Source organism: Vipera ursinii, assembly GCF_947247035.1.
Source record: "Vipera ursinii genome assembly, chromosome: Z".
Lineage (NCBI taxonomy): Eukaryota > Metazoa > Chordata > Lepidosauria > Squamata > Viperidae > Vipera > Vipera ursinii.
The window spans coordinates 88,507,862-88,533,682 of NC_139517.1; the positions used below are offsets into that span (position 1 = coordinate 88,507,862).

Below are 25,821 nucleotides of genomic sequence, written 5' to 3' on the forward strand. Positions count from 1 at the left end.
AGGTACTATTATACTATTCCTTTACCCGCCATGGAGAAAGTCTAGGAAGTTAATTAAAGTCTAATTAATTAATCATTTATTTAACTGAGAATTCTCTCTCAAAATAGAAAGCTGCAAACTTTTGCTCAGTGCATTTCAACATCTTTAAATACTATAGTTTTTAATCACTGATTAGAATGAGGCCTTCATATAAGCTATATTTAAAATTTTTGAAAGCACTGATTATTCAGGCCACTTATATTTATGAGCATGATAAAGACTGAGGAAATAAAGTGCTAGATGAAGCATGAAATGAAAACAAGAGGAATACTAAAGTGAAATTTATTTTGTATAAAGAATAATAAAATAGATATTACTTCAAGAACGGAGATGCAGAGACAATACAGAAAATTATATTCAAAGGAGGGGGCTGATGACTCAGCAGTTAAAGATGCTGAGCTTGTAGGCTGAAAAGTCCAGTCGAGATTCAAGATCCAAGCACTGAGCAATGGGTTGAGCTATTATTTGCCACAGTTCCTGCCCACATAGCAGTTCAAAAGATTGCAAATGTGAGTAGATAAATAGGTACCACTTTGGTAGAAAGGCAAAAGTGTTCCGTGTCCATATAATGTCTTAAAGCTGGCTCTCTCAACTATGAAAGGGAGATGAGCATTGTTCTTAACAGTTAAAAACAACTGGACAAGGGAAACCTTTGTTTTTAGCTTTATATTCAAAGGACCCTGTATTTTTAATCATAATTCCAATTTTGGAAAATAAATGGAAAATCATTTATTTTTCAAACTGTAAAAATTAAAATTCAACTCTTAGAGTTCAAGACCTGGGCTTTTAAGGTCCTCCAGTGAAATTTCACTCATTTTTGTCCATGGTGAATGATCACACTATCACATAAAGTATAACAGTGAAAGCTCGCAAGAAATGTCTGATGTTAATTTGAAAACACAGCTTTGGCATTAGTATCTTACCTGGAATCAAAACAAAAACCTGCACTACGTTCATGTAAGTGCAGATCTGATGGATCTGGAGCTGAAGGTGCACTTGCTTCATCATCCTGCAAAGAAAGTATTTGATTTTATTGAATGTATTTTGCTCACAAAATTGTTTTCTACTTATATTCACAAACCAAAAAATACTAAATCATCCATTAGATATATATGCATTTATCTTGATTCATATTATTAAAGCTATGCTATTTTCTTTGCTGAAGCGAAGAGCCATAAAATGTATTCATGTTGCCTTGAAGCTTTTCCTTGCTTCATTCCTGTCACTTGCAAATGCAGAAGAGCAAAAATCTCTTAAAGGACCTGCTGAGGATGTAACCTGTAATTTTTCTTGCAATACCATTAAATGCTGCTGAGGAAGCTATGATGGGAGTCAATCGCAAAAACATCCCTTCTCTTTTAGAAATGATGAGAACACCCTGCATTTCAAAGCACCATTTTCAATAGAAAGACTAATACTTAATATTTGATTAGAAACTTTAACACAAATGCCTAGGGACTACAATCCTGCACAGCACTTCAAAGTAAAATGCAATTCATTATAATACAAATCAACCCTCCATTTTATGAACAGCTATATTAAACAAGGCATTTGCTAAAAGAACATATGAAAGAAATAAAAAAATATGAAGAAGTTACTTATTTATAAAGTTTATTTCCAACAGCAAAATTCGAGATTGCCACTATTGTAAACCAATGCAATTTGCAAGGATACAGTTTACCGTCATCCTCAGTGAGAGCTGTTGCCCAAACTATTTAATTCTGATCATTTCCCTCTTCATTTTTGTCACTGGTAATCACGCTAGCAACATTAACGGCACACAAGGAGCAGAAGTAGAGTTGATTAGCATGGGGTTATGGTTTATTTGAAATAATTTCACATTTTAGAAATTTATCCTGAATGTAAATATATCCAGCAATACCAAATGGGCACACATATCCAAGCTGCATTCCAATTGTCAGTGATTAGACACATTCAAACTGGTATTCTGAAATATTTTATGATATGATTTTCAGATAATCAAGATGATCTAATGTATTCATGAACTAATAAATCAAAACTCCCTGGCTTCCGGTTTGCGCACGCAGCACCAGCGGACGTGCAGGAAGAGCCCTCTCCCCACCGTCCAATATTTCTTCCTTGAAGGACCCTGAAAAGGGTTGAAAGTTGTCCTGGAGTTGCGACCATGAGAGGCCCTCCTTATGATTACGGAAGGGAGGCAGCCCTCTGTCTGATCTGGAGCAGCTCCTCTGGCCCAAAGAAGAGATCGGCCATTAAGATGGCCAATCATTAAGCCGTTCTCTGCCGAAAGCCAAAAGCACCATCAAGCACAACAAAGCAATCTGGAGGATCTGAGTGAGACCTTACCTTTCTTATTTCCCTAACTACTTACCTGTGGGACCTTTTTGAAAATCTCTTCCCCCTCAGCGACTGCTTACTTGGAGAACAAAAATTTTAAAGCCTTAAAAGAAACTAAATGACTAAGCTAAAAAATTAAGCAACCTTATTTGTACCTTTGAAATTCCTGGGCTATTAAAAAGATTTTATTTCTGTGGAGACCTACTACCCTATTTTCTGCTTAAGCTGTGAAAGAAGAGGAAAAGAAAAATATTGATTAACTGGATAAAAGCCTCATATCAGTCTGGAAAAAAAGATTTTGCACCTTATTTTATATGCTATTGGTGACATCTTGTGGCGAAACCTGGTATAGCAAGTAAACCTTTTCTTTACTGTGAGAGCTGGCTGAAACACAGATTTGTCCTTGACACTGAATTGGGAACACCTGGTACCGAAAACAATCTCTAGGAATAGTGGAGGTGGAAACTCACTGACTCCTATTAAAAGAGTCTCCACGAAAGACCTATCTGTAAACATCAAAGAAATGGAGGATTATATCCCACCACTTAACTATAAACTGATACTTGAAACAATTCTGGCACTGACTGAGCAAACGAAAGCCAGACTGCAAGATAAATCTGACAGCTTAAATCTACCAAACGAAACTTTGACATTAAATGATGAATTGACAATCCAAAAACAAATAGAAGAGGAAATTAACATCAAAATAGGAGACCCTAAAGAACAACAAATACAATCTATTGAGAACCTTGATGCCCAAATCTCGATTTTAACTATAAAACCTACAATTCAAAAAACAATAGAATGCAAAGAAAGCAACACTAAGACGGAAGGTACCAAAGGCTTTCAAATACAGTACGTTGAGAACCTAGCCCAGGAGTAGGCAACCTTGGCTCTTTTATGACTTGTGGACTTCAACTCCCAGAATTCCTGAGCCAGCATGTGTCCAGATATCTGTGACTAAAGCATCAAACCACGTTAGAGAATTACATGCACCTGACACACAAGCATATTCAGCGTCAGTAGATGAACAAGAAACAAAATTCTGTTTGCACACATGCCAGTACACAGGACATCCATTTAAAAACATCATATAACCTGAAGTACTTTTATGTGATTTATCACTCGCCCAATCAGAATCTGCATAACAACATAACTCTGCATAGTCATATGTGTCGGTTCTAATAATAACTTCATGTTTTTAGTGTGCTTTAAGTATCTCAATATTTTTTTAACACATGTCCAATGAAACTGTTTTGCCTTGCCTACATGTCGTCATAGGAGATTAACACTAAGTGCAATGTCAGGTCTAGTCCAACTACTAATATACAGCAGCGAGCCAATGACTGAGCAATAAAGTGTTTGATCTTCGAACTCAGGACTTTGTTCATGTGCCAAGTTGTGAAAATAGGTTTGCATGGGTATACTGTCATAGCATCCTTCATGTTGCAGTGATGCAATAGTTGTTCAATTTTATCTTCTTGTGTGAGACTAAACCCCTTCTGAGTTTTGACAACTTGAACACCCAAATAAGTGTTAATATATCCTAAAGACTTCAATGTGAAAAACTTTTGTAAAACTTTAGCAAAAATCTCACTCATCTGCTTATTTGGACCAATATAAACAATATCATCAACATAAACAAGGACTATCTCGTACCTATTATCAGATCTTTTAGTAAACACGCATTGGTCTGTTTCGGACTTAATAAAGCCCATTGAATTTAGTTTGTCAGAAAGACATAAGTACCACATTAAACCAGACTGTTTCAGACCATAAAGACTTTTGTGTAGAAACCAAGTATCCCCTTCCTATTGTCGGAAACCTGGAGGACCTTTCACATAAATTTCTTCATCTAGATCAGCATGTAGATAAGCCGTTTCAACATCAAACGGGAAAACCTCTAAACCAAGGATAGTTGCAGTGGCTAAGGCGATTTTCACACTCTCAGTCCGGACTGTGGGTGAATAAGTATTTGTATAGTCCTCAGGATAACGTTGAGAGAAACACTGAGCTACAAGTCTGGCCTTATACAATGACTCACCATTTGGCTTCTTTTTAATTCTGTAGACCCATTGAGTGCCAATAACTTTGTTTGCTGGAGGGCTTGCAGGTGTAAACACTTGAAGTTTCTTTAGACTGTCCATTTCAGCCTGCATTGCCTCATACCATCTATCTTGCTCTGATTCAGGAAGGTGCTTGATTTGTGTGAACTTATCAGGAGGAAGTATAACATTACAAATCAAAAGTAAAGGTGCTTTCGTTACTTGCCACGAATACAGTTTTGGAGGGATTCCCTTTGTGGTCCTCTTGGAACGTCTCGGAACAACCATCTATTCTTCTTCCGTTTCGTCCTCGTCTTCATCATCGTTGCCAGCAGCAGCATCGGCAACTTGCAAAGACGGAACAGTAGGTTGAGAAGAACTCGTGGAAGGAACATTCGCCTGTGAATCTTGATCATCAGGCTGCGTGGCATTAGCAGCAGCATCTCTAGGAAAATAAACTCCAGGATCGTTAGAATGAATCCTGGACCAGTCAGCATCTTCCTCAAAAGTAGCGGATTGGGAAATCACAATTACATGAGTGGAGTCAATGTATTTGCTCCATTTTGAATTATCATCAATACCCATAAATCTCATTCTTTTTGCTGCAGGACCTCCTTTCTTTCTTTGAGCTAAAGGAATATTCACCATAGCGTATGAACCAAAAATATGGAGATGCGAGAGATCAGTCTTGTGTCCATATAACATGAAATAAGGGATCTGATTTATTACACTACTCCAAGTACGGTTGATTGCATATTTAATAGCCTCACCCCAGTATGGGAGACTGAGGTTAGAATCTTCAAGGAGGCAACACATCATTGTTTGCAGAACCCCGTTTCTGCGTTCTGCCACTCCATTTTCAGCCGGAGTGTAAGGAGCTGAGATCTGGTGTAGTATGCCATTCTTATGCATCCAGTCCTGAAAACGCTGAGACATGAATTCAGCATCGCGATCACTCTGAATTCTGGCAATGCCGACTTCGTGTTGGGTATATACTAGAGCGGCAAAGTCTTTAAAGATCTGAAAGGTCTCAGATTTTTCTTTCATAGGAAATACATATCCATATCTAGAATAATTATCAACAATTGTCAAGAAATATTTTTACCACCAATTGTTGGTGTAAAGGGACCCACTATGTCAGTGTGTACCAAATCAAAAATGCATGTTGACAGGCGTGTAGCGTGCTTTGGAATTACTGCTGCTTTGGATTTTTTGCAGACAGCACAATCCAAGAACACCTTACACCCCTTTAGATCCAAACCTCTTGTGAACTCTGGCATCTTCTTCAGAAAACGGAAACTAGCATGACCCAATCTTCTATGCCATTTATGAATACACCTGTAATGCAAAGGTTTGCCTGTTAGTAAATTCTCAACATTAGCCTGTTTATTAGGAACCTCAGGCTTGCCGTGAGCAACCTGTGTCTTATTTGACTTCCTGTTAGCTTTAGGAGTCTTTGAAATAGTAACAGGATCTCTCTCTGGGACATCTCTCCCTGGGCCTGCACTCTCCCTTTTTGGATCTTGTATACTTTCCTGCTCTTGCTGCTTAGACTTTGGCTTTATGTAATAAACACCACCAATCAACATGGTTTCAACAACAATATCTCCGTCTTTAACTACATAACTTGCTTTTTCAAGATGATGAACCTGGAATTTTGAAACCCTAGACAAGTGACTCTGACTAAGCAAATTACTATTAGCTGATGGTACATAATAAACATCAGGAATAAATGCATCAGGCTCTTCAAGATAAATAGTTCCTTTTCCCATGACCTGAACAGAATGATTTGGAAAAGAGTAAAGCTCACGAAGTTCAGGTTCAGGCTCGTGCATCTCTGTATAAAGCTCTTTTCTATAGGTAACATGTAATGCTGCTCCACTGTCCAAAGAAGTCATCTGTCGTACTCTGGTTGAGGTTGTGGATCGTTGGTTAAAGCCAATGTGGCAAGTAGAGCTTGCGGATCACACCTGGGACCACAACCATGACCTTGTCGTCCGCTTCTACCTCTGCCTCCTCTGGAATCTTTTCCTCTGGGCTGGTATGTGGCGGGCGCTGGAAATCATTGGAGACAATCCCAGGTGGCATGTCCCACACGATTACAGATGTAACATCTTGGCACGTAGGCTCTTCCACGGATGCTCTTGAGCTCTGGAGCTCTTGATGCAGGTGGTCTTCTTAAATGTGGTGCGGCTTGCATAAGTTCCTCTTCTTCAGTTAAAATTCTGCATACATGATCTACTGTGCATTGAGCAATGGGCACTTGATTAATCTTGGTAATAGCATCTTTCCATTCATAGTTTAATGAGTTAATAATAATGCTGATCATTTGAAAGTCATCAATAGGATAGCCTTTTTCACCCAGTTCTTTTCTTATTCCTTTCATTTTAGTTAAGTGTTCTCCAATATGTTCACCAGGTTTTAACCTAGAGCCATGGAACTCGGACAAAAGCAAACATGTAGACTCAATTGATGTAGGCCGATAACATGCTTCTAATTGAGTGCAAATTTGTTGAGCAGTTGCATCTTGTGAAAACGTAAGCTGCAATTCAGTGTTCATTGACATCAATAATGTTGTGCATGCTTTAGTCTTTAAGTCCCATATATCAGGAGTCCATGGCTGGTTAGGAGGATTAAATACCATGCAATGGGTACCTTCTCTGTGGAGCAAAAGTCCAACTTCACCGACCCATGCCCTGTAATTTTGTCCTGACCGCTTCAATTTCGAGTCGCCAACCAGTGGTACAATAGAAGATGCCTGTTGAGGAACATGCATTTGAGGTACTGGCTGTGCAATCCGGACTTGACCTGCAGGAGGCACTGGTGGCGCCTGTGCCAAGAATTGCAGCAGATGCATTGGAACTGCCACTGGTACCGGTGCTGGCTGTGACTGTACTTGAGCCGCAATTCCACCCTAGCCAGCAGGAGGCGCTGGCGCTTGAGCTGCAACATTAAGTTGGCCTGCAAACGGCGCTGGCCTTTGTATTTGAGAACCCAGTGGTAACTGCACTTGGGCTGACTGTTGCTGTGCTCTATCTGGGACAGGAACCTGAATAGTAGCAGTATTAATAGGAATTCTAGCACCATCAGCTTGGAGCAATGATTGATGAATAGACATCTGTGTAAATGCAGATTGCTTTCTTTGTATTTGCTCCTGTATTCCACATAGTACTTTATTTCTATCTTGTAAAACAGATTCACCAGCAGATGGTGTTATAACATTAGATGCAGGCATCACTGTAGCCTATGTGTCATTTGAAAACGTGACGCAGGTGCTTTCTGTTCACCTTCGTCTGACACAACACCCACTTGTGGGAGTGGCTTTGACTGTGAAAAAGAAGGAAATATGGCAAAATCTTGTGGGAGTGGCTCTGGCTTGGAAGAAGGCAATATGGTGGAATCTGGGATTTGAATCACAGCAGAGTCCCTCTGATGCTGCTTAATCAATAATGCATATGCTTTTGCCTGTTGCAGCTCTTGTTCAAATGCCTCTATTTGTTCACAATAACTTTGAACAGCCTTCTCATACAGAGTTTGTTCAGGGCTCCGAGGAGAATAATAAATTACATCTTTCCAAAGTGAAACTTTAGGTCTGGCACCGAGCCACTCAAAATCAGCATGAGCTCCTTGAGTGTGAACTCTTTCTGAGACAGCTGCATGAGAGCTAGTAAAATCAGAAGACGATGTAACTGACCTTAAATCAGAGGCTGCTGCTTCTTCTCCAAGACGCATGGCAGAAGCAAGTGGAGTCTGTAAACTTGAAGGAAGATGCCTGGGTGAAGTGGCCTCCTCCTCTTCGTCAGCCTAATAACGAGCCTCCTTTTTGCCTTTCCTCCTGCTCTTCTTTTTCGGCATCTTTCAGTAATTAAGCACAGCGTTCCTCAGTCGCTGACCTAACTAAGGGACTAATAGCCTATATGCTTATCAGCATTAAAGAAAAACCAACCATCCTCTGCTACCATGTCAGGGAGTAAATCAAAAACTCCCTATCAGAGGGCGATGAACCATGGTTCATTTGATGCATGATGAATATCAGGTAAAAAATAAAGAAACCCCAAAGTATATATTCTACTATAAAACTTTTAATTACAAAGAAACTTGTAAAAACAAAGAAAGACTCATGACTACATGTCTATCTCACCAGACAGCACAAAGAAAAGGAAAGAAAAAGTAACTTTTTGTTTTGGACTTGCGCACAAAGTAAAACCAAAAAAAAAACCATGGCTGAACATGTGACACTCACCATGGTTACAATGATAACAATACAACTTGCAAAAAAAACCAGACTGCAACGAGCTTAATGATAAAAACTAAAAAACACAGTGACATGATATAATAAAAAACATTATTTTAATAATTGATGAACTATTAAGATGATAAATAGAATATATTTGTTGTAATGATAGAGCTTAAAATTTCTCTTAATGGGCTAAGGGGAACTTTTAAAAGATATAAACTGATTTTATATTTAACTTCTAGACTTGTAAGGGAAAGAAAGTTAGCTATTAGAATTGATTTATATTATAAAATCTGGACGGATACAAAATATTTTTTCAACAAGTGGTGAACTATTAAGATGATAAACAGAATATACTTACATAAAATAAGAATGCACTGAAATGAACAATGTATGTACTTTAGACAGGATAATTACTATATAATTACCTCAAAATTAAGTTTTTTTATATATTATAGGATACTTTGAAATATTCTATTGCAATTATGTAAAATTCAAAAACAGGACATGGATATGTATAAGTGAAAATATATTGAAAACTGTTACAATTGATTGTGTCACAATTAGAAATGTATTAATTTGATTAATTTGACTATGTTATCATAACTAAGGGAATCGGAGAGGGAATTCTTGTTGATGTAACTTGACCTATCTATAAATGATTCTGTTATTTGCTATTGTTTACTTTTAACTATCCAACCACCGTATTGCTTCATAAATACCTAGATGTAAAATTTAAAAATTAATAAAACTTGTATTAAAAAAACTCCCTGCAACTCCAACTAGCATCATAAATGGTGATGAATATTGGAAGTTACAATTCAACAACATCTGGAAAGCTATTATTTTACAAACATTCATTTAACAAAAAATGATACTCTATGGCAGCAAATTTATACATGCTATCAACTATTCATCTATTACAAATTCCTTCTGTTTTATTAAACAGTTTATAATTGTAGCCATATTTAAGTCCATGTAAGAAAGGTACATGGATTCACCTAATTTATTCTTTATCTCTGCTTGAAAAGGCCCTTCAAATTACTAAGTAGTTGGCAGCACATGGTCAAAGCATGTCACATAAAAATACAATTAAGATTAGGATTAAAACTGTTTAATGGTCAATGTAACAAAAGTTATTATACTAAAACATTCCTTTTTTTTCTATTAAGGAAATTAATTAACAGCTTTATTTGATATTTTTAACACTTCTACCAGGTGTCATACACATAAAGGATTTTTGCTTATTTTAAAGGAATATTACTTAATCAGCTGTTATATTGGTGTTTGTCAGATTCCTATATACCAGTACAAAATAGTTAGCATCCTATATTTCTTCTGTTAAATATCCTTGCCTAGCCAGTTAATTCCTTTTTCCACTGACAAGTCAAAAAGCCACATTATATGTTAAAACTTCTATTTGATGTAAGGCAAGAACCATTTCTGAGAAGATATACACTTGCCCAAAGTTAGCTCTCATTTGAGCACATTAGAATCCTTCTGCCTCATTACAAAAACTAAGCTGTGTCAGCAAATGAGCACAAGGCTAAGCTCTGTTCCTCTTGGGTTTTGCAAAAGGGTAAAGCACATAGATTAGAAAGAACAGTCTCCTAATTAAACTGCAGCAGACATCTAGAGAGAAGACCTGTCATCATACAGTAGTGTCTATGCCAAGAATGGTCACATTAAATATTCAAAATGTGAAATAAAGGTAGCAGGCACACTAAACTCACATTCAAGATGTTAAATAGGCCACAAAGGTTCTGAGAGTTTCCATAATTATTCCCAGTAATGGACTCAGAGGGCAAAAGGCAAGAAGAAGAAATAACATTCTCTTCATTATTAGTACTGAGCACCAAGGCTAAAATTGTGCTTTCTGAACACTTATCAGTTTTCAAAAGGTTAATAGCAATTAAATGTGGCAAACTGGACTAAAGAGCAACAGGTCACAATACCACAATATTCGCCACAGTAAAGGACTTCTTAAAAATAATTCTTACTCAAGGGTTTTTTAAAGACTACAAAATAATAATTATCTATTTTACAGCACTATCACATTTTATATGATCTAGCAACTGTCTTCATGTGAAATAGGCATTTGATACACAAATACTATTACCTTTTTTTGAATTCAAAATATATATTTCTGTACAATATTCCAATTAGGGTAATTCTTAACATAAGCAGCCCAGGCCAACTAGAATTGAAAAATTTCCAATTTTGAACTGTGTTTGGAAATTAATGCTTTGGCTATGTTTCTGATCACTTTAATCATTGAAAGAACATAGTCATTAACAACGCTGACTGGCAAAGATAAAACCAATTTTCATATCTTTGAATAAATATGCAACTGATTTACACTCATAAATAAATGCCGCTGACATTCATGAACCTTCTGTTAGAGATTATGTCCACCTCATTTAAACTGGAAACTTTCAGAGAAAAATATTCAGATAACTGTGAGTGGGAGATGGAAATATACCTTAAATATAAGAAACATAAGTGTTATTTTTAGTTCAACTTACATTATTATCCTCAAGATCTTCTAAATCATCAGGGCGACTGAAATTACGAGCAGGCTGACTGCATACCACATTATCTTCAAGGTCCCAAGAGGCTGTTCTCATGGGTGGCCTTTGGATGTCATCAGGATAAAAAGCATCATCTGCTCCATCTGAAATCATAATTAGGGGTGAACACTAGATTATATACAATGAAGCCTTTTCTGAAAGCCACATTCCAAAAGACCTTTTTCTTTAGTTAAAATGTTTGAAACTAATAGCCACTTTTATCAGCTACAAATTAACTAAAATTGCTTTGAGAACACAGTGATATACTTCCAATGGAATTTTCCTAGCACAACTAATTGACAAAAACTGAATCCTCAAACCTCTAGTTTCCTGGTTTGTGTAGGGATTTCCATAGTGCAGAAGTGGTACACTAGGTGCTATAGCAGGTATCTGCCCATTATCTTCAGAATTAAAATCTGGATTGAGAAAATGTAGGGCCTCCTGAGAAATCTGTCCTTCCTTGATCCTTTCTGTTTCATTTTCTGGTCTCCTTCCAGGTTTCTAAAGAGTGGTTGAAAAATAATGCTATGATACAAAGAACAAATCAGTCTTTTAAGGATGCATCATTTAGCATTCTCTTTTCCCATTATCAATAGATATTTTTAAAATCTTCATATTTGCCTCTATGAGGTACTATAAATGTCCAGCTTGATATCTCGTTTCTTCCTATCCCTTAAATAATCTGAATTATGTTATACCAAAGAATATAACATAACTAAAAAGTAGTAAAACTTAATTTATGTAAAATTTCTGACACAGTAGTTTAATATTGAATGTTTTAATCCTTAAAACTTTCTGAACTAAAACTTAAACAAATTCCTTTGGTTTTATCTAAAGTGATTTGGAAACAATTTCTAAATTTTATAAAATAAAATATTTTCTAAAACTAACACGGCTGTTATATTATAATATAACGCATCTTATATTTCAATTCTTACACCCTGAAAAAATACAAATTTATTTCCAGAAATTATACACTCACATGTCTTGAGGCTGTGAAAAGAAGCTGCTTAATGGCTGGTATGATAATGATATGGCAGGAAACTATGCAAATTATTTTAACTTTTTATACAGAAACAATCTGTTGCCACCCTAAAATCATCATCATCATAATGGCTGGGTTACAGTAGTTAACATACACATTTCCAAGTTCCTTTGGTTATTCATACAAACCTACTGCCCTGTGTTCTCGTAAGCTTTATAAACAAGGTATCCCGCAGTTCAAAGCTTCCATGATACAGTCGTACCTTGGTACTCATTGTTATTTTGGTTCCGGGAGATGCAATGAATACTAAAAGTGACAAGTACTACAGGACTTACCACATGGCCCTTTTCCTGCCCAGGTAGGGTCTGTCTGTCCCTTTCCCTATTGTCAGTGACTTTCCCGGTATGGCTGACTTCCTGTCTTTTCTCCATAGCCATCCCTTTTCCTATTGCACTGTGCCGAGTACCAAATAAACAACAAGTACCAGGACAACATTTTCACATCAAAATGCATCAAGTACCAAATTTGACGAGTTTTGGAGCAGTTGAGTACCGAGGTCCCACTGTACTATGTTATAAACACACATTTAATTATATTCCAAGGTAATTTTTTTTCTTCGAACTACTACAGTATTCATATTCTGGCTCTAATGCAGCTATTCATACTGAAACAGTTCCAAGTACCACATGATAAAATATATATTATCAGTAGTTCACTGATGTTAAATCAGTACCTTCTCATTGCTGACGGCTCCCAGATGAGATCTCAATTCATCTATCTGTCTGTCTTTTTCAGCCAACTGCATCTATTTAAAAAAACAAAATAAATATTAGTGACTGTAAAACAGTTCTCTAGATATATTTCCAGTGTCAGATACTTAACATAAAGAACCTGTATTATTGAAATAATGTATAATATATGCTTTTCATGTGGGTGTTGGAAATATCACATCATTATTTACTTGTTCTACCAGTTCTTTATATTGACTGTACTTGGCTTTCATACTTTTGTCTTCTTGAGTTTTTAAGAGTTCTGCTGATTTCCAAAACTTTCTTAAGTATTAAGGCAAAGTAACACAATTGCAATTCATAAATGGGAAATCAGCCTTCAGACTGTAACCTTTAAGCTGGACTTTGCTGTCATTTGTGTAAAAAAAAAGCTGATTTAGCATGTATTTTGCTAATATGCACCTTTTACAAAGTAGTATGTAACACTAGCCTTTGAAGTACCATATTGGGATGAGGACATGAATAATATGAGGAAATAGGATGAGGGCAAAACAAAAAGTTCACAGACTATTTAAATTTGTAATTGCCAGCATCAAGTTCCCTTCATCCAGTGCGCTCGCAGAGGGAGGGTCTTCTCAGGGTGCCGCCGGTAAAAGATTGTCGGCGGATAACACCCAGGGAGAGGGCCTTTTCTGTGGGTGCGCCTACCCTCTGGAACCAGCTGCCTGTGGAGCTCAGGACTGCCCCTGACCTACGCTCATTCCGCCGGGACCTGAAGACTTGGCTCTTTGAGCTCTCTGACCCAGGCTGAGAATTTTAACTGGGGTTTTATTTTCAGGGATAATTTAATCTTTTAATTCTCTTTTAACTTTGTATTTTATATTGATGTGATTTTAAAATGCCCTGTATACCGCCCTGAGTCCTTCGGGAAAGGGCGGTATATAAATCTAATAAAATCTAAAAAATCTAAATCTAACTTACTAAATTGAGTTGCTAATATAACTATTTTTTATACGACAAAAACAGAATCATAGCAATGTAATTTTAGGGCTGTAGTAAAGACTGTTCTCTCCTACAATACTTACTTTTCTTTCATTACAAAACAGAATTTCTGCAGTCACTTATGGTATGGAAAACAATGAGCACTTTTCAAGTTAGGCTACATATTGATAAAAACAATTGTCTTCATTGTGTAATAAATGACGTGCTGAAACTCATGTTCAGAAAAGCCAGTTGTCATATTAGTCCCCAAGCCAGACAAATAAATCATTCTGTATCAGTGAACACAGAAGATAAATGAAAGAGGTGACATGTTCACTGATAATAGTTCTATCAGAGAAATTTGGCCTCGATAATAGCAATAACAATAGCCCTAGAGTCGCTTTACAGTGGTTTACAGCCCTCTCTGAGCAGTTTACAGAGTCAGCATATTGCCCCCAACAATCTGGATCCTCATTTTACCGACATCAGAAGGATGGACGGCTGAGTCAACCTTGAGCCGGTGAAACTTGAACTGCCAAACTGCTGGCAGTCGGCAGAAATAGCCTGCAGTCCTGCATTCTAATCACTGCGCCACCATTCTATAAAGTGATTGTATAAAGTGAGTTCAGGCAGTCTTTAATTTATAACCACAATAGGAACTGTAACTTCCATTATCAAGCAACACAGTTTGTTAAGTGAATCATGTGGTTAAGTGAATTCAGCTCCCCCCATTGACTTTGCTTGCTGGGAGTCCACTGGGAAAGTTGCAAATGGCAATCATGTGACTCCAGGAACCAGCAACTGTCATAAATACATGCTGTCTACGTTACCCAAATTTTCATTACGTGATCACGAAATGTTCATAAGTTCAAGGATCAGTCATAAATCATTTTTTTCAGCACCATTATAATTTAGAGTAGTCATTAAACGGTCATAAATCAAGGACTACCTGTACACATTTCTGTTAATCACTAACTCTAATTTCCCTCTGTAAAGTGAATATTTTAATTAGAAGATTGTACAAACATATTAAATAATTGTTCAAGTAAGGGTTATGCTTACTAAATACTGGTCTTTCACTGCAGCTAGTTGCTGCTTCACGCTCTCACTAATTTTCACTTGCTCCTTCCATTTCAGTTCCAATTTGGCCAGTTCATCAGCATACATTGTACAATTCAATTTCTCATCCTATAGAAAAATTATAAATCATCAGGGTTTGACAACCCTACAGATTATTTTGGCCAGGTTTTTCTTTAACTGAGCATCCAAAAATTAATTTGCTCATTCACTGCCTATTCATATATAATTTGCCATTTTAGCTAAAGAATCAAAACAATGAAACACACTTCAAAATGTTTAGTAGTTTTCTACACGAATTCGCAATTCTTTTTCCGGTAACTGGTTTCATTTTAGATATTGGATCACTGCAAATACACTCCATAAATTTTGCAACTATCAAGTGCACCCTATATCCAGAAATAGAAACCAATTGCCCTTAATTTCAATAAACAGTGTACTCAGTTATGACATATTATCAAGTGCTAGTAAAATCAAAGAAAACTATAAGCAAATCATCTTCAGAATAGTGTTTGATATGTCATGTTCATTTAATTAAATAATTCATTCCCTTCAAGGAAAGCCCAGAACTCTCTATTTCTTTATTTTCTCATTTTATATTATTTGACACGTAATTTATATTCCTATTTCTTTGGAAGTTTACTTTTCACCCCTTTTGATATTTCCAAACTGTACATTATTAAAAGGTACACATTAGAGCTTCCAGTATTAGTTTTAAAGTATTTTTATACAACTGAATAAAAATAGCCTTAAATAGGGCAATACTATGCAGCCCTATTATATGTGACCTAGACAATGCAAATTTATGAATATTTAACAATATATGAATAAAGCAGGACTTACTTCTGAGTAACCATAGATATGAAAGTACAGGCTTTCTTTGCTGAAAGAATAACTGTTGTAACTAACTAGTAATGTCATTAATATATTTTGCTATCTATAGCCCAGGTCTCATTTCCCATTAACACTTAAATGAATTATAAAGAGATATTAAATTATAGAAACTTTTCAAATTCATCAAGCCAAATGTGGAAGTAAACATACTAAAAACACTGAATTTTTCTATAATGACCCCCTACTTCTGTTTTATTCTATTGCTAGTTTCTTCTGTTTTACTTACTGACAGTATCGGCTTGCATTTCATAAATTTCACTGTTCTGTTAGAAATTTCCTTATTCTTTTCATGATCTTGCTCCTTTTCTGAAAACTCCAAAACTGTATCAGATGAAATGATGCTAACTGCATATATTGAAGAAAAATATAGTTTTGAATGAATAGTCCTAATTAAAATAAAATCTGTTTACATTCTGATGACAACCTATTCAGGGGTACTAGAGATCTTATATTTACTGATTTTTGGTAAAGGCTGCAAAAGCATACTTAAAGCTGAAGATATATCAGCATTTTTTGGAAGACTGACCTCTTCCCCTCCTTCCAGCTCCAACTGGAAAATTATTAGAATAGGTTGAATCAGAAGTTGGTAAGAGTACAAATAATCACCTCTTTTCCCATCAAAGGGAACAGGGAATAAGGACACTTGATCTTACAAAGCAGCGTTATTCTGCAAACAGGAAAATTCCCCAACTCTATTCCCCCTTTTTCTGGAAGAATAACTGAAATGGATGGCCTCCCCAATAAGACTGGCAAAGGAGAACTGTGAGGCAGAAAATAATAGGCAGTGTTTTCACTTGCCTTCTTTGTGACAACAGCATTTTTAGGAGAGAGAGAGAGAGAGAGAGAGAGAGAGAGAGAGAGAGAGAGAGAGAGAGAGAGAGAAGTTCAGATTTGAAAAATAAAACAGCGATTCTTGCCAATTTTTGTTTTTTTAAAAAATATGAGCAGGGATATAGTTTAGGTTTGTCGCCATCCTTCAAGGATAAAGATTGGATCTCTGCAGCACAGACGCCAGGATCATTGGCAGGCAGATCTCAAAGAGAATGATGCAGAAGATCCAGTATTGAGTTCTGAATGATCCAGTACTGATGCTACAGCACCAATCACAGTCAACGGAGGAAAAAGCCCCCTAAACTTGCTAGATTCTTTCCTATCCGGTGCCCGGTTCTCTTGATTCTCCAAAGAACAGAGGACTCAGTCTTGACTGAAAGAGTACTGCTGGCATTCTACCAGGTATAACTGGAGCCAGAGTTCCTAAGAAGACGGAAATGGCCCACCACTATTTCACCTCATGTTCCTAAGATCTGGTTTTGTAGCAGCACAGACAGAAAGGGCTGAACTGTCGTCATTTCCCAACCACAGCGAATGATTGGTAATCTTTTTTTTAAAAAAGAACCAGAGAAAAAGGCCACCAGGGTAGCTTAGACGAAGACTTGCAAACCATGGCTAAGTATGATTTGGAACTGGGAAGTAATTACCCTCCTTGCATGTGAGGATGAAAGTTCTGGATACTGACCATCAGAAAAAAGAAGAGGAGCATCCCATTACAGAGTACTTTTCACCATTACTGGAAAATTATTACTTATTCTTCTATTATAAAAATGCTAAGAAATACTAGTTATAAACAGTAAGGTTGATGGTATACGTTAATGGACATAATAAAGCTATCTAATTAAAATTTACAATTGCTATGCATCATTTCAATATCAGAGTAGAAGATATCATGGATTAAAAATATGTAATTTTTTTTTAATATTGATGTTTAACTAAATCACAGACCAGGGATAGTTTAATTATTCCCCTCATCTTCTGGAATCAATATGCTACACATATGAAGTTTTTGCATTTTCAAAAATAATCTAAGACAAAACATGAATTTCCTAGGCTGTTTCACGATGAATCAATTGGAAGACAGCGCTATGTCCATTTGACAAAGCTGTTTCCATGGTTAAAAAAAAGTCTTGTGATTAATTTATTTAGATCTGCATCTTATGCCAACATTAGCCCCGAGAACATTCTGACTTTTCAAAGTTTTTTAAAGAGTTGTCAGTGGAAGAGAAATACATGCTATATATGGTTTGGGGGATTTTTAGATTTCAGCTTTATTTTTCTAAAGGATCACAGAAGGAGCTGATACCTGGAGATGCGGGTAATGTTTTATCACCAGCGTCGACCGTAGAAGTTTCATTTTTTGAGCCATCTGTCAAATTTGGTCGATCCCCTGAAGTTTTCTTTATGAAAAAGATTTCATTTAAAATATTTCTTTCATTAAAAGGATTCTAGGGCAAGTTCTTCAAACAAATGTAATAAAAATAATCCTTAAGATACAAAATCAATTAAACAAAATCAAAACTTTGTCTTAAGAAAGAAATTTTTATCTAAATACCTCAGCAAAAAGGGAAATCTTAATAAAATACTGTATAACTTGAGGGGTCATCTAACAACATCTGCAAGCCACCCTGTTTACTCTATAGGATGACTGGGATACAAAAGATTGTAGTGAATTCTCTGTAGAAGATTAAGATTAGCATTCTGGATAAGGATTAACAAGAAGTTGCAAATATAAATGGAGCAAGTTACTACACTTTTGCATATATTATACATAAGTATAGTGAGGGAAAAAATATTTGATTCTTCTGCTGATTTTGTACGTTTGCCCACTGACAAGGAAATGACCTGTCTAGAATTTTAATGGTAGGTTTATTTCAACAGTGAGAGACAGAATAACAAAAAAATCCAGAAAAACACATTTCAAAAAAGTTACAAATTGATTTCCATTTTAATGAGTGAAATAAGTATTTTGACCCCTTCGCAAAACATGACTTAGTACTTGGTGGCAAAACCCCTGTTGGCAATCACTGAGGGCAGATATTTCTTGTAGTTGACTACCAGGTTTGCGCATATGTCAGGAGAGATTTTGTCCCACTCCTCTTTGCAGATCCTCTCCAAGTCATTAAGGTTTTGAGGCTGACCTCTGGCAGCTCAAACCGTCAGTTCCCTCCACAGATTTTCTATGAGATTAAGGTCTGGCTAGGCCCACTCCAGGACCTTAATGTGCTTCTTCTTGAGCCACTCCTTTGTTGCCTTGGCTGTGTGTTTTGCCATGCTGGAATATCCATCCACGACCCATTTTCCAATGCCCTGACTGAGGGAAGGAGGTTCTCACCCAAGATTTGATGGTACATGGCCCCGTCCATCGTCCCTTTGATGCGGTGACGTTGTCCTGTCCCCTTAGCAGAAAAACATTCCCAAAACATAATGTTTCCACTTCCATGTTTGACGGTGGGGATGGTGTTCGGTCATAGGCAGCATTCCTCCTCCTCCAAACACGGCAAGTTGAGTTGATGCCAAAAAGCTCAATTTTGGTCTCATCTCACCACAACTTTCACCTGGTTCTGTTCTGAATCATTCAGATGTTCATTGGCAAACTTCAGACATGCCTGTACATGTATTTTCTTGAGCAGGGGGATCTTGCAGGTACTGCTGGATTTCAGTCCTTCACAGTGTAGTGTGTTATCATTTGTTTTCTTGGTGATATGGTCATAGCTGTCTTGAGATCATTTACAAGATCCTCCCGTATAGTTCTGGCCTGATTCCTCACTGTTCTCATGATCACTGAAATTCCACAAAGTGAGAACTTGCATGGAGTCCCAGATTGAGGAAGATTGACAATTATTTTGTGTTTCTTTCATTTGCAATTAATTGCACTAACTGTTGTCACCTTCTCACTAAGTTGCTTGTAGCCCATTCCAGCCTTGTATAGGACTACAATCTTGTCCACGACATCCTTGGCCAACTCTTTGGTCTTGGCCATGGTGGAGAGTTTGGAATCTGATTGCTTCTGTGGACAGGTGTCTTTTATACAGGTATCTTTAAAGAGAATGCTTCTACTCTCAGCTCGTTTCCTGTATAAAAGACACCTGGGAGCCAGAAATCTTGCTGATTGATAAGAGATCAAATACTTATTTCACTCATTAAAATGCAAATCAATTTATAACATTTTTGAAATGTGTTTTCTGGATTTTTTGTTGATATTCTGCCTCTCACTATTAAAATAAACCTACCATTAAAATTATAGTCTGATCATTTCCTTGTCAGTGGGCAAACATACAAAATCAGCAGAGGATCAAATAATTTTTTCCCTCGCTATATGACTCTCTGTCTACTGTGCCTTAGTTCCAAATAAATTTGAGTGGCTTATAGTAAAACATTCATGAAACTTTTAGGTTATTCAACTTTGAGTAACTGTGAACTTTTGCTTTTCTAAAGATAAACATTCTGCTTCATCTAAAACAACAAATTGATTGTATAAAAAAGATAACTTACATTCTGGTTAATGAATTTATTGACTTGTTTTTGCAGCTTCTGGCACTCTTTAAATTTTTCCTTGTAATGATCAGCAGCCATCTGTAGACGGAGCTTTAAATCTTCAACTTCCCTGCGTAGTTCTCTCTCTGCAACATTTGATGTTCCCTTTCCCCACACAAGAACATATATATTCTTAAAAACAGGGTTTTTTCTACATTTAATCACTGAAGTTAAGATATTGCCTTGAGTTTGATGTGTCTACCCTACTCTCCTGTGTTTTAATTTCAGACAGAACTCTGAAATTTTAAATATATGGAAAGCATTTAAAGCTCAAGTTTAATCTAAATAAACTTTAGCATACTGTGAAGCCTATAGGTTGTTAAGGTAAATGCTTAAATGGAATAGAAACCTACTCTCCACTGAGTTATCCAAATAATTTTATAGTAACTGACACTTTATAATTAATTATATATAATTAACTGAGCTTTATAATTAAATGTAAGAACAAAACATATTTTTACCTGTTCACTGTTTGCAGGAGAGATTTTTTTAAGTTCAGCTACTGCATCATTCAACTGTTTCTTTAATTTTTCATTTTCAAGTCGAGCACTATGAAGATCTGCCATTGTTTTATCACGCACATTTACTGCATCACTTAGTTCTTTTGACATTAACAGAACTTCCTGCCTGCTTGCCTGAATTTGATCCTCAGCTTTCCGAAGTTGCTCTTTTAAAAAACTTGACTCTTCCTAGAAAAATAATAAGTAAATTTATATATTACTCTTACTGTATTGTCTGTTATCCTTAAACAAAAAAACCCTTTATTTTCAAGGCATAAATAATATATTAAAATGCCCAATTGTTGGAGATTATAGCTATCGGCTGTTGCCCATGGCTCATGGCAATCTGTCATGTATATACTCAAACACCCAGCAGAAAACTGTTTTTAATTGGCAGCTGTATTCTGAGAATAAAATAGATAATATAACTTTCTGAATGGTATTGTGTTTGTTCCTAAGAGAAAGGGCAACTACTGCTGAAGTAGCAATCACAATGATTTCAAAATGAAAAGACCTCTAATAAAAAAAGAAGAAAGCAGTAGAGATCTAAGGACTAGCAATCAAGGATAGATCTAGACAATACTGTCGACTGAAAATACTTTTTTTATTTTAAAAAAACAGCAACAATGATCGTGAGAAAGATTGGGGAGTTTTAAGTTCCCAAAGCAATGATGATCTAAGATAAGTTGAAGTATCCTAGGGCTAATTTTGCAGAAAATCACCGAAATAGGAGAAGACTCCATGGAACAGTTCTACTTATAACAAGTGAGCTTCTCAGAAACTGAAGACTGAAATGGGAAAACCACATTCTACAAGCCAAGAAAAAAACTGGACACCTTAAGAGAGAGAAAAAAAGTAAGCTTGCATAATTACTTCACACTTATCCCTAGCTAGACAGTAGGAATAAAAACAGCAGCACTAATATTATAGTAATTTCTTGGTTTTGGGCCACCTGGAATTGTTGGGAGTTAGGCAGAAAACAAGTTTTAATAATAATACTAATAATTAAACATGTTAAACTTCACATATAGCATTCAGAAAGACTTACCTTATTTAATGAGCAATTATTAAGCAACCACCTTGTTTACTGACTATTCAAAGTTGCTCTAGTGATACTGCAATGGCCACAATTTTGAGACCGGGTATTAAGTACAAGGGGGATTTATGACTAGTCTTTATAGATGCATCCGTTGCAGCATCCCCAAATTACATCATCACAATTTGGGTATTTGGCAAATAGTTTACAATTACAATGTTGTAGCACCCTCATGTGATCACCATGTGTAACCTTTGCTGTTTGCTACTAAGTAAATTCAATCAAGTAACCAGCAAAAGGTTGCAAATAATGACCATATGACCAGCAGTTATGAGAGATCAAAAACAGCTGGAATGAAAAATTGATTAAGAAATTGTGTAAGTACATGCTAAGTTTAAAGAAGGAAGAGGAACAAGTTAAAGGAACAATGATAACATGGGCAAAAAACGTTGGGCATAACAAGAGATAGAAAACTGGAAAAGACTTTGGGAAAGAAATTCTAAAATAACAACGGCGGTGGCTTACAAAGAAAACTTACATAAAATGTTTAACAGATGGCGCTTACCACCTGTGAGGTTAGCAAAAATGTTTAAAAATATGTCTAGCAATTGTTGGAAATGTAGACAAAAAACAGGCACATATTATCATCTTTGTGGACATGTCCTAAGGCTAAAGGATTTTGGTCAAAAATACATATATGGTTAGAGAAAATGACAAAAAAACACATAGATTTTGAACCAGAATTATTTCTGTTAGATATAATTGCAGGAAATTATGAGAAAGAATGTGTACATTTAATGTTACATGTATTAACGGCAGTGAGAATTGTATTTACTCAACACTGGATAGATGAAGAATTACTAGCAGAGGAAGAGATAATCAGGAAAATTTTGGACTGTGCAGAAATGGACAAACTTAATTGAAAATGAAGGAGAAAGAAGATTCAGAATACTTTAGAACATGGGATACATTCTATCAATGGCTAGAAAAATGAGGTAGAGAGAAAGGAGTTTAACATATATTAGTAAGCTAAATATTGGAACCCAGACATGTTGCTGATAAAATGTTTGATAAAATATTTGTGATTATAAATAATTAATAAAATATGGTTATTTAAAAAAACAGCTGGAACTATCTCAAATGTTGGTGGGGTCATGTGATGCCTTGCTTCAGAACTGTGTTGCTTAGTAATTGAGTTTCCAATTCCAAATACCATTGTTAAGCAATGATTATCTGCACTTTCCTAGTAGAAGAAATCTCCTTTGAAAATGTCTGGCTAGTTGCTTCCACTCATGCACTAATTTATTACTTTATGGTGGCAGTTATTAGTTGTAGGAAAAAAGAAGGCAAGAGCAACTATAAAAAGGAGTATATCTTTGAAATAAAATTAAATGTGTATCTTGCTTTACAGGTAGTCCTTACCTGTGACCACACTGACTTATGATGCTAATTCCAGCAATGATTAAGCAAATTATGACAGGTTACAAGTGACATCAGGTGACCATACCTTGTAGCCTCCTGCCAGCTTCCCCATTGACTTTTCAAGTCAGAAGCTGGCTGTGAAAGTCAGAAACGGCAATCACATGACCACAGGATGCTATAACTGTCATAACTGTGCATGTTGGTTGCCAAGGTCCCGAATTGCAATTACCTGACTCTTGTGATGCTGCAATGGCTACAATTTTGAGACTGGATTGTGGGCCTTCTTTTTAGTACCATTATTAAATTTGAACACTTACTGAATAAATGACTGGTAAGCAAGGTCTGTGTGTACTATGCTTGTTTTGAGAGCAACAGAGAGAAAAATTAAAAGATTTTTGTGTACTGAGCTTTGGTTTTATATCCTGAGAGCCCAAGAGTTCTTGTGGCAAATATATTCTTCAGCTTGGAAGAATTTATGTATCACTGTCACCAAGTCATGTACCAAAAGATTCTAAAAGGATATTGAAAAAAATATACATAAATATTTGTTGGGAGAAATAAACCACAAATCTACAGGTCCAGATTTTTTTTGTTTGACCTTATTATAACTGAAAAAATAAATAACTCCTGCTTTAATAATCCCTCTGCTGTCTTAACAATGAATTTGTCCTTATTTAAGAAATAACTGTTTATTGAAGCAATTGTCATGCAGGTAATTTCATTTGAAATATGCTGAAAACAAACACGTCAAAGACTTAAAAATAGAAATGCTTTTTAATTGTTATCAATACCTTATTTGATGAAGTAAGCAGGAAAGCTTTTTTCAATTTTTCTTTTTCAGTCACACACAGTTGTAATCTGCCAATCTCTTCTTTATAATACGCTATAAGGTTTTCTTTGTTTCCATCCAAATTCTTAAGTGTCTGAATTTCAGATGATAATTTAGTGTTTTCAACTTCTGTATTCTTCAAGTGTATCTGTAATGACATAATCAATTCATATTTCTAATCCTGATCTTTATTCTAAACAGGCCCATCCCAAGGTAGCCTAGATAAGATAGAAGGCCGAAGCAAAATAAACTTATTTGGGTGCATATTTGATAAGGAACAAATCTGAAGGGCCTTAAACATATATGAGGATGTATTTTTAGCTAGATATTAGCTTGTTTGGGCAGAAAAGGCATAATACCTGGCACGGTTTCAATGCAATTTTGTAGGGATCTAGGCTGGGCAGTATATTTGGCTTTCTCTATCTTGGTAAGGTGGAGAAGGAGTAGTTTCCAATTCTTGTTATTACAAAGTTGTACTTATTATTATTATTATTATTATTAGGTACATGGACTTAAATTTGATGATTGAATCCAGGCACATTTTTTATCTAACACTAAATCAGAGTTAAATTACTGCTTTAGGTTAGGAGGCGCTCATACTGGTTTATTATGGAGGTAGTTCATGAACACTGAAAACTTGAGTAAGGTACCTTCAGTAATGAAATTATCTCTACTGTTAATTGCTACAAATACTTAATAGCTGAAATTTTACCTTGTAAAGTTCTTTTTCATCCTTTTCTGTTTTTAACTGGCATTCAAACTGTTCCTTTTCCAAGACTACTTTCTTGAGTTTGTCTTTCAAGCTACATGGAAAAAAAAACATTTTAATTTTATCAAATTTATATGCCACCCATCTTCTTCCTCAAAGCAACTCTGGGCAGCTGACAATTAAACTTTATTTAGTTACTAGTGAAAATAATTTTGTATTTGTCACATACCTATCTAATTCTGTTTCCTTGGTAATAGCTTTCTGAGTAACAATCATGATGTCTTCTTCAAGCTGAATAACTTTGGAAGTAGCTTCTTCATATTTTTTCTTGAGTTTTTCATTTTCAGCTTTAAGGGTTTCTGCAGTTTTAAAACTATCCTTTAAAAAAAGGTATAAAACTGATTTTTAAAAGTGTGCATGTTTACATTCTTTTAATTTACTTTGCCAAATCTACATTAACAATTACATTATCTTTAGGAAACGAAATCTCTATTGAATAGATGTATGATATTTAAGTGATTTTTATTAAGTGAAATTAAATCATCACTAGACACACAAGGTTATCTCATATCACTGAGTTATACCATTTACCATAATGATATTTAGCATGAACAGTAAATTCTAGATGTGCACTATTGGTGTGTCTTTGTAACACAGCATGTCATTAGCATATTTACAGGTTAATACTACAGTGAAAAACCTTGAGAACTAATTTGTTAACAATACAGTCATAAAAGAACTAAGATATAATAAAAAGTTCTGCAAACAGCAGGAAAAAAATAGGGGGTGATACAATCTTGGGAAAATGATAGGACTCCTCTTTCTCAGTATTGTAATACAAGGGCCATTCATCCAATCATCCTTTTCCAGCAGCCCACTTTGAACCACTTTTCTCACAAAGACATTCTTATCAGCACATTTTAATTTAATGCTTTGCTAACAATCAGCAACTTTTTACTAGACTTTGTAACTTCTGTCAAAAAAAAGACTAGCAATCAAAAATGCCATCCTCTTCAGAGAAGACATCTGCCAGAATTATCATCACTATAGCCAATACTATATTCTGATTATGGAAGACACTG

The 25,821-nt window shown here is 35.8% G+C and overlaps 1 protein-coding gene across 4 annotated transcripts in view; it reads right to left on the bottom strand.

Moving 5' to 3' along the window:
* Window positions 1-25,821, bottom strand: part of TAX1BP1 (Tax1 binding protein 1) — a 43,707-nt gene that overhangs the window by 1,724 nt on the left and 16,162 nt on the right. For 2 of the 4 annotated variants that reach the window (XM_083378181.1, XM_083378182.1), the window contains exons 6-17: window positions 24,969-25,117; window positions 24,743-24,833; window positions 23,993-24,178; window positions 20,705-20,932; window positions 20,202-20,348; window positions 18,013-18,106; window positions 16,102-16,220; window positions 14,967-15,092; window positions 12,929-13,000; window positions 11,531-11,711; window positions 11,166-11,314; window positions 963-1,048 (exon numbers count right to left, since the gene is read on the bottom strand). In XM_083378181.1, coding sequence (XP_083234307.1) covers window positions 963-1,048; window positions 11,166-11,314; window positions 11,531-11,711; window positions 12,929-13,000; window positions 14,967-15,092; window positions 16,102-16,220; window positions 18,013-18,106; window positions 20,202-20,348; window positions 20,705-20,932; window positions 23,993-24,178; window positions 24,743-24,833; window positions 24,969-25,117 — 1,628 coding nt within the window. The remainder of the gene's footprint in view (window positions 1-962; window positions 1,049-11,165; window positions 11,315-11,530; window positions 11,712-12,928; window positions 13,001-14,966; window positions 15,093-16,101; window positions 16,221-18,012; window positions 18,107-20,201; window positions 20,349-20,704; window positions 20,933-23,992; window positions 24,179-24,742; window positions 24,834-24,968; window positions 25,118-25,821) is intronic. The other 2 variants (XM_083378183.1, XM_083378184.1) reach the window with 2 other exon arrangements.